The sequence below is a fragment of the Populus alba genome, chromosome 6, assembly GCF_005239225.2.
Source record: "Populus alba chromosome 6, ASM523922v2, whole genome shotgun sequence".
In the NCBI taxonomy this organism is placed as follows: domain Eukaryota; kingdom Viridiplantae; phylum Streptophyta; class Magnoliopsida; order Malpighiales; family Salicaceae; genus Populus; species Populus alba.
Genome location: NC_133289.1, coordinates 17,765,467 through 17,774,520, shown reverse-complemented (window position 1 = coordinate 17,774,520; position 9,054 = coordinate 17,765,467). Strand labels below are relative to the sequence as shown.

The window sequence follows — 9,054 nt, the reverse complement described above, 5'->3', positions numbered from 1 at the left end:
TCAGATCCTTGACTGATTCCTCTAGTCAATGACGACTCCGTTGCAATTGAAGGCGACAATCGAGGGTGTAACAGACAGGTGATGATGGCCATGACACCACCTGAAAACACAGACCGACATGATCTCCAGACAGTTGGAAACGGAATGCTGAGTTGGCTATTAATGTTTTTTCTTTTTTCTTTTTAGGGGTTTTTAGTCCTTTCTCAGAGACTAATTCGCTCCTTTGTGCTTCAATAGTGTTCGACAATATAATAATAGTTATTTTAAAAAAATTAAAAATATATTTAAATAATATTTTTTTTTTTAAAAAATTATTATTAATATTAACCTATCAAAAAAAATAAAAATATAAATAATATTTTTTTAAAAAAAATAAATATTTTAAAAAACACCATTTCACAATTTTAAAGAGCTCTCATCTTCCAATTGAAAGGGAATTTTCAGGGATCCTAAACTCAATTTACTAGTCATATATAAAAAAAGAGGCAAGCATGAACAAAGATAATCTAATTGGTTGGAGGATGAGAAAAAAAAACGTAGAATTTCAGCTTAAAATTCCAAACTTTAATTAAAAAAAATAATTACATTATTAATTTTTAAAAAATAATTATATTATTAATTTTTATACTATCCGTACGATGATCTCTAGTAGAATAGTTGAATTTTTGTTAAAATGAGATATTTTACAGTTTTTTAGAATACTTTATATGAAATCACGAGATGGAATAAATATTTAAAAATTGTATTTCTTGAAATATGCAAGTTAAATAAATAATATTCACATATGATTGAGTTTTAGACTTTGTAACATAATATTTTTATTTTAAAAAAGGCCTCTATATCAACGAACTACCCGTGAAAAGAGAAGAAAATTAGACACCAAAATGAGATAAGCATGAAACGGTCAAATTGAGATTTGAGAGAGTGGTCAAAAAACTTTAACAAAAACCCACGATTAAAGGCCAGCAATACCCGAAATGCCCTTGTTTTTATGATCCAAGGTTAGAGGAGGCATGAGAACAATCCCAAGAGCAAATCCGTCCATGCGAACAAAACAACTGAAAGTGAGCCAGCTGTTTACACAATGAGCGTGACGCGTCATGGGGTCCGTAGATCAGATACTGAGAACCAACGGCCAAGATCATTTCAAAGAAGATTTGAGGTTCATTTAAGCTGAATTTCATTTGAGGCTGAAATTTCATTTCACATCTCCCCCTTTTTTAAAACTAGAGGGCGGGTACCTTGAACAGACGCCCACACAGAGATCGAATCCAGATTTCTAAACGGTATTTCATTTGAGTTTCATTATTTTCTTTGTTAATCTGGGGTTAGCTTAGAATCCAGCATTATCGATTCAAACAATTAAAAGAATTTATCTTTAAATGTGGGCCAATTCAGTTTTGTAATTCAGCATTGCTAAGGTCTTGATCTTTGATGTGATTTTATCAAAATGAATATTCAGATTTTGATTTTACTTGTAAAAAGGAAATGGGATATTTTTATTTTGCTTTCTTCTTGGATTTTTTTTGTCAAAATAGTACATTAGATTGTTGTGATTCCCTATTTTTACAGCATTTTAATGTAAAGTTGGCATTTTTAATGTGGCAGGTGAGAGGAAATGGCAGAAAGTGAAGATATTCAGCCTCTTGTTTGCGACAATGGTACCGGAATGGTCAAGGTATTAAGCTAGATTCATTTGTGATCTATTTTGGAGTTTAAAGATTCGATTCTTAAAGCGATTTTGGTAGTGATTGCTGATTTGGGATGGAAATTTTGTAGGCTGGGTTTGCCGGAGATGATGCACCAAGGGCTGTTTTCCCTAGCATTGTGGGTCGCCCACGCCACACCGGTGTGATGGTTGGTATGGGTCAAAAGGATGCGTATGTTGGTGATGAGGCACAATCAAAGAGAGGTATTTTGACTTTGAAATACCCAATTGAGCATGGTATTGTTAGCAATTGGGATGATATGGAGAAGATTTGGCATCACACCTTCTACAATGAGCTCCGTGTGGCTCCTGAAGAGCATCCGGTTCTCCTTACGGAAGCTCCTCTTAACCCCAAAGCCAATCGTGAGAAAATGACCCAGATCATGTTTGAGACCTTCAACACTCCCGCAATGTACGTTGCTATCCAGGCTGTCCTTTCCCTTTATGCCAGTGGTCGTACAACTGGTAAGTGATACAATCCATTTAGTATCTGCTTTTTGATCAAATTCATGCATGTTAAAACGTTGTTATTGGTTTATTGCATTTGCGAGTTTTCAAAATAAAATGGAGTTGTACTAATTGATTGATAAACAAAATATTTGGGAAAGAAACACATCTAGATCATGAAAAAAAATGAAATGTGTTACTGGGAACTTGTCAAGCCCTCAATATTTCTAACTTGTAAGTTGGCACAACGTATTTCACCCTTTGTCACAACCACAGTTCGTTTTGGAAATTTTATATGATATCTGCTGGGATCATGATCATGAAAACCAAAGAAGTTTCTTCAACAAGCATATAGTTTATCCAGCTTGGTGATTTACATCTGGAGTGTTTAATTATAGAGATAAATGATATGAATTGATACTTTTCACTATCAATGTGTTTTGGCTAGGTATTGTTCTGGACTCTGGAGATGGTGTGAGTCACACAGTTCCCATCTATGAAGGCTATGCCCTCCCACATGCCATTCTGCGTCTTGACCTGGCAGGCCGTGATCTCACTGATGCCCTAATGAAAATCTTGACTGAACGTGGCTACTCCTTCACCACCACTGCAGAGCGTGAAATTGTAAGGGACATGAAGGAGAAACTAGCCTACATTGCTCTTGATTATGAGCAAGAGCTGGAGACAGCAAAGACCAGCTCATCTGTTGAGAAGAGCTATGAGCTTCCAGATGGGCAGGTTATCACCATTGGAGCAGAAAGATTCCGTTGTCCAGAGGTCCTCTTCCAACCATCCATGATAGGGATGGAAGCTGCTGGCATACATGAAACAACATACAATTCTATCATGAAGTGTGATGTCGATATTAGGAAGGATCTCTATGGCAATATTGTTCTCAGTGGTGGCTCTACTATGTTCCCAGGCATTGCTGATAGGATGAGCAAGGAAATTACAGCATTGGCTCCCAGTAGCATGAAGATTAAGGTGGTTGCACCACCAGAAAGGAAGTACAGTGTCTGGATAGGAGGCTCCATTTTGGCATCCCTCAGCACCTTCCAGCAGGTACTGTGTCTATTTCTTATATATTTGGGCAGTAAACAGAAGCGGACTTTAAACCTGATTCTGCACATTTTGATGTCTTCATTGTTATGCCTGTGTTGTATTGTTTAGCATCATTATGTGTTAAATGCTTAACCATATGAAATTTTAATTGCAATGATTGGGAGTTACTAGAATAATAGTGAAGCTTCGGATGGACATTAAGTAGTTAGAAGTTATATCTGAATTCATGATCAGGGACGACACTTTTGGACTGTGCTTTTCTAATATGGTTGGAGAAACTTGCTTTCTTTTGAGTGCAGATGTGGATTGCAAAGGCAGAGTATGATGAGTCCGGTCCATCAATTGTCCACAGGAAGTGCTTCTAATCGTGCAAAGCAAGAGGCTATTGGTCAAAAACATACTTTATACACTTTGTAGTACAAAAGGCTTCTAATCAAGTGGTTGCAAAACTATCTTCTGCATTTCGTTACCTCGTTTGCTCTTTCAACTTGTGTTTTGCCCTGTCAAAGTCTGGACAAATGAGGTCGAGTGGAAAAATTCAAGATTTGATTTTTTACTTTGTTATTTGATTTGTAGAAGAGTTGTGGAATCTAACTGATTTGGTTTGGGTTAATTTCGGATTCATTACTTTATTGTTTCTTTAAGAAATTTTTATGAAATAAAACCAGTATTTATATTCATATACATGTGTACTTGCAACTCAAATGTTCTCAGTGCATCATTGCATGATTACCTTTGGTGGATGAGAACTTTTGTTCGTTTTGTTATTCACTTTCTGGTCAATGTACCAACAAATGCTCGAGTGAATACACACACAAAACAAGCAGGATTTTTATTGATGACATGTTAAAGTCTGCTCAAGGGTTGGAGAAGGAATTGTTATTCTGAGAAAGCGAATGTTCTCAGCTGTTGTTGGTCACTATGAAGTGTTTCTGCGTTTTTCATAAAAAAATCAATTGCTGGAACTTCGAATACAGCAGCTTGTTGATCATATGTTGATGGCGACAGACCCAGCAAAAGTGGTGCATGGAGAACGGGCGTTTCTGTAGCATCTCTCAATATAAGGCTCAACAAGAGTGCGATGCTAGCAAGATTTATCTACCTGTGCAATTGAAATGAAAGCTATTCCCGTAGAAAATATTCAGTGGCACTTGGCTTCTTGTCAGTACAAGGAGTGACTTGAAAACCACACAACCATAGCAGATAGCAGATGGAGCCATTGCAGCATGACTGAACGTGTTTGAAAGTATAATTATTATTGTTTTTTAAAGTTTTTTTTATTAAAAAAAATATGTTAATAATATATTTTTTATTTTTTAAAATCAGCACATCAAAATGATTTAAAAACATAAAAAATATACTATATCAAAACAAAACAAAAAATTCAAAAAATTTTTTAAAAACTCTTAAACACACTTGCAAAAACTTTGAGCAGAACTCAATTTGCATGGAAATGTTTTGAAGCTTAAATGTTACAGTTAGTTGAATGGTACATAAGTGGGCTTGGAGTTGTTAACTTCATTCTTAATTATGTCCGCGGATCATGCTGTATAATCAATCATTCATTATTATTGGTTTGAAAGAATTCGAATCCAATCATTTTGCTCCATTAGGTTGCCATACTTCTACATCAATACAAGCAATAGAAAATAACCAGACGAACACACTTTTTTTATTGAAACATGGCGTATGAAGAGAGTACAAACTTCAGGTGTATACTGAGCCCACATGTCAAACCCAAAAAATCTGTAACTTCCCTCGTAAGAATTTCAACATGGAGCACAGTATCAGAGTGAAAGAAATCAGGCTCGACAGCCCACAAAAACATGGAAAAGAGAAGGGGAGGTACCAGCACTATAAGATATAAGCTGTTGCAAAAAAAGAAAAAGGGAACTGACAGCAGAAACTTGCCAAGTTTGCTCCTTTGACTAGACTACTAGACTGCCCATTTCAAGTGCCCGGATGCTCGTTTAGATGATGGACCGGGCATTAGCGTCAACTCCTTGAAGAAAGTCAAAGTTTGATGGTCCAACAGTGTCGATAAACCCTCGCACTGACATCTCTGGCACAGATGTACTATTTCCTAGCAACTCATGGTCTATGAAGATCACAACTACTGTTATATCATCATGGAAAAAACGCCTGCCCCCCCTATCAACCTTCTTAAGATCATCATACCTCATCACCCTCTTCCTAGCTGCCATATGTAGAGCTGCTCTGACTAGTCTCCTTGCAATTCCCTGACATGTAAAGAAAATAGGAGCAAAATATCAGTGTCCTGAATTTAAAAAGTCGAAAAGAAACTGGGTGCGATAAAAGAATACATACAGCTCGTGGATTATTGTACACAATCTCCACTGCCTCCTGGTTTGTTAGGTGTTCCCACAGCCCATCGGATGCAAATATGACAAATTTATCATTGGGTCGTAAAACCCTTGAGTATATGGATGGTTCCGATGTTAGCACAGGCCGACGAATGGGTTCAGGGAGGTGAAATCGTGGAAAAGAAGGATCAAGAGAAAACTCAGGCCGCTTCAAGTATGCATCACCTATAGATCTAGATACCTACTCAATTCAACAAGAGAAACCAGAAGGAAATATAACTAATTAACACTGGGGAAAATTGACTGATATGAATGGGGTAAACAGAAAAACTAACAGGAAACTAAAAAAGATATCAACTTCAAGATAAATAAATTTGAATCTTGGAAAAAAGATCCCTTATCTTTAGTAGCTTGCAGAATGAGCATAGCACGTAAGGTACACATGCAACATATATACTCTGAAAGGTTGAGTTTCATTTAGATGATAGTGAAATGGTAAAAGAAAATATGACCAGCGTTTGAATATTGCTCTTTTATTCTACAGCTCCCCGGAAGAGGGAATTCCAGAAAAAAAGGGGCTACCATATTCAGATTCAGATTGTCTCATTATGAAGATTGCTTCCAGGTAGCAAATCTCCACTGGCAAACATCAGCTAACCAAGTAATTTTCCATTTTAAAGTGTCTTGAACTAGGTAAATGTATGGTTTTAAGAAAATGATTTGCTGGAAAACTGAAAAGGGAAGTGAGAGAGAGGGAGGGAGGGATTTTGATAAAGATGAGTCCAAGCTTATATTTGTGCCAGTATCTCTATATCATTTTCCAAACTTTTTCAGAAGCATTAGTTAAGCAATCATGAATCAGAATTGTTCATGAATGCAATCCTAGATAATTGAAATATGGTGACTTTTTCTAGCATATGTTATTCTGCATTATGTAAGAAAATGTGAAACCCTAAGCTAGAGAATGAAAAATTATGAACACCAAAATTTGTATCCACTTGCTTAAGGAAGGAGGGCCTTTTCCAGATAGAATTACAACTTTAAGAGAGAATGAATTGAAGAGACAGCGAATATGCATCATAATTTCAAAGTGAGAAGGCAGTTAATATCATAAGAATAGAAGCAAACCTGAATAATGCCTTTGATTCGCCATACTCCATGCTTCATAACAACAATATGTGAATCATCTGGATGCAAGGATTTTAGTTCTTGTCTAACCTCTTCCATACTAGCATTATGATCCCTGGTCAACTGCTCGGCAACTATCTTATTCGATCTACCTAAAGAGCCAATTACAGCTCGAGAATCACCGAGATTAGCAACAAATAATGTCCCTCTCCAGATGACTCCAACCAAGCAACAAGATCCAACTGCTGCAATCAATGGTTTTATTCCACATGACCTACGGACAAGAGTAAGAAACCCGTCCTCAGTTGAAGAGACGGCACTTCTAAGGATTTCTTCAGAGATGGTTCCTCTTTCTCTGGCATGCCCTACAAAGCAATAATTGCTTATGGTTCATCACATAGAGAATGTTGCCTGGAAAAGCATTAAATAGAATACATGTCGTAAGAGTTTCTACAATGAAAGCATTATTTACTTCCTTTTCTGTAATTCTTTTCCCAAAAACAAATAATGGGTGACGAGCTACCACACAATGGACTATGTTCCATTTTGGTAATCAACCATCATCTAGCAAATCAAGCAAACAGAGAAACGGACATGCACAAAACTACGGAGCAGGCTGAAGAAGCATCCATCCACATAACCATCATAATGAAAACCACTCTTACCAGTTACCATAGATCTTCAAGATTTTGCCTCACAATACTAAACTTAACCACACAAACTAATGTAAAAACAGCAACACTAGAAGCAGTTGACATTGGAAACAATCACTCACAAGAAATCAATTCGACTCACACGAAAACAATAATTAAATTCATAGCGAATCCAATCAGATTGTATCGAAGAGATGTACAAATTCCTTCAAATTAGCACCAGCTACAAAAGTAAACAGATTCACCTAGTCAAACCCCAAACTTACAATCAATTCCACCAAAAAGCCAATAAAACTAACATACAAAATCCAAACTTGTTCTAAAGCATATAGCATCAATTCACATTAACATCACACGTAAAACTACTAATCATACAACAAAAGTCAATTCAACTCAACAACTAAGCACATGAACAAACCTGAAAATTAACAAAAAAAAAAAGAAGAAAAAAATACTCACTCATGAGATTTAAGAACAAATGGTCAGATATGAACCGAGACGCATCAGGTCCACCATGACCATCATAAACACCAATAAAAGTAGCATCACGACCAGTCTCTACTTGACTATGATCTTCAATAACCTCATTGGCTTGAACTACAGCAAAAGAGAACTCTCCAAAAGAGTGTTTCTCAAGGTCTCTAGACCATAGAAGAGAGTCGCCAGTAGTAGAATCATCATCATCATTTAAAATGTCATCCTTGCTCATACGTGCATATTGCCTCCCCGGTCTCCAACAAGCCATTGCTATTCTTGTTAGCCACGACAACATCCCTCATTTCCTGTTGAGAAACAATACAAAACCCACTTTTTTTAATAAAAAAAAATAATAATAAACCGTTTGGCCTTGATATTGTATAGATTGAGAGTTTTCAAGATTTGGGTCAATAAAGATTCGAGCTTCGAGATAGAAACCTCGAAAGAAAGGGGCCAAAGCAAGGCAATGTAAAGAGAACTGTGAGATTTTAATAATTCAAGAACAAGAAACTATAAAAGATTGATGGCTCATGTTGGGGAGACTGGGAGTGAGAGTGAAAAGTGAAAAAATTTGCAGACTTTGGTTCAGAGAGAGAGAGGCAGAGAGAGAGAGACTGGAGAAAGATCTGGACTTTGGGCAGTTAAGACGAAAAGGAGAGAGTTGCAGAGGGGAAAGTTGACACTGGGTTTGTTTTTTTTTGTTTGTTTTTTTCTCTCTTCTTCTACTACTTCTCTGTTGTGTTGTGCTTTTTTTATTTTTAATTATTAAAAGAGACAAGAGAGCAGAAGTCCACTTACCTTTGGTCTTCTTCTTCAAAACTTGAACTAAAATTGTAAACATCTAAAAGGCTATAGTTTGCTTCCAGATTGCTGGGGAGTGATGAACCTTGTATGAGAAAAATTGTTTGTGCTCACATAGTGTTGTAGCCTCCTTGTATGAAATGAAAGATACTGTATTTATTTTGGCAAGTCCCTTTAATAAGGGATATGACCTTTTATAAGATTTCGATTTTTGATAAGATTTCAGCCATTCGAGTGAAAACTTATCAATTTGGTTGAATTGTACGGAAATATAATGGATTTTTAATTTTTAAAAATATATTAATATATTTTTTTAATTTTTAAAAATTTATTTTTAATACCATCACACTAAAATGAAAATCTATGACAATAAAATTCATTAGCAAAAATCTACAAGTGATCATTAGAGTGATTATAAAGATGCAAACACACTTTACTCAAACCCTAACCATTA

At 36.1% G+C, this 9,054-nt stretch overlaps 2 protein-coding genes across 3 annotated transcripts; one reads left to right on the top strand and one right to left on the bottom strand.

Moving 5' to 3' along the window:
• Positions 1-1,196: 1,196 nt before the first annotated feature.
• LOC118043891 (actin) lies at positions 1,197-3,736 on the top strand. The gene is made up of 5 exons (XM_035052000.2): positions 1,197-1,286; positions 1,609-1,678; positions 1,780-2,173; positions 2,604-3,217; positions 3,517-3,736. The coding sequence occupies exons 2-5, from the start codon at positions 1,619-1,621 to the stop codon at positions 3,580-3,582; spliced, it is 1,134 nt and encodes a 377-aa protein (XP_034907891.1). The 5' UTR covers positions 1,197-1,286; positions 1,609-1,618; the 3' UTR covers positions 3,583-3,736.
• Positions 3,737-4,862: 1,126 nt separating this feature from the next.
• Positions 4,863-8,806, bottom strand: LOC118043893 (probable protein phosphatase 2C 68). Of its 2 annotated transcripts, XM_035052003.2 has the most exons (5): positions 8,598-8,806; positions 7,782-8,104; positions 6,670-7,034; positions 5,546-5,782; positions 4,863-5,457 (listed from the first exon to the last, which is right to left on the bottom strand). In XM_035052003.2, the coding sequence occupies exons 2-5, from the start codon at positions 8,092-8,094 to the stop codon at positions 5,188-5,190; spliced, it is 1,185 nt and encodes a 394-aa protein (XP_034907894.1). In that variant the 5' UTR covers positions 8,095-8,104; positions 8,598-8,806; the 3' UTR covers positions 4,863-5,187. The 2 variants fall into 2 exon arrangements, with proteins under 2 accessions (XP_034907894.1, XP_073266135.1); XM_073410034.1 differs by lacking the exon at positions 8,598-8,806 and having other exon boundaries at positions 7,782-8,569.
• Between the last annotated feature and the right edge of the window lie 248 nt (positions 8,807-9,054).

What these genes read in the sequence shown, in the direction of transcription:
- LOC118043893 (XM_035052003.2), bottom strand. Translation starts at nt 8,094, where the DNA reads ATGTTGTCGTGGCTAACAAGAATAGCAATGGCTTGTTGGAGACCGGGG. An exon ending in GAATCAAAGGCATTATTCAG is followed by an intron (nt 5,783 to 6,669) that starts GTTTGCTTCTAT and finishes TGAATTGAGTAG; the next exon opens with GTATCTAGATCTATAGGTGA. An exon ending in TGTACAATAATCCACGAGCT is followed by an intron (nt 5,458 to 5,545) that starts GTATGTATTCTT and finishes TTTACATGTCAG; the next exon opens with GGAATTGCAAGGAGACTAGT.
- LOC118043891 (XM_035052000.2), top strand. Translation starts at nt 1,619, where the DNA reads ATGGCAGAAAGTGAAGATATTCAGCCTCTTGTTTGCGACAATGGTACC. An exon ending in TGCCAGTGGTCGTACAACTG is followed by an intron (nt 2,174 to 2,603) that starts GTAAGTGATACA and finishes TGTTTTGGCTAG; the next exon opens with GTATTGTTCTGGACTCTGGA. An exon ending in CCCTCAGCACCTTCCAGCAG is followed by an intron (nt 3,218 to 3,516) that starts GTACTGTGTCTA and finishes TTTTGAGTGCAG; the next exon opens with ATGTGGATTGCAAAGGCAGA.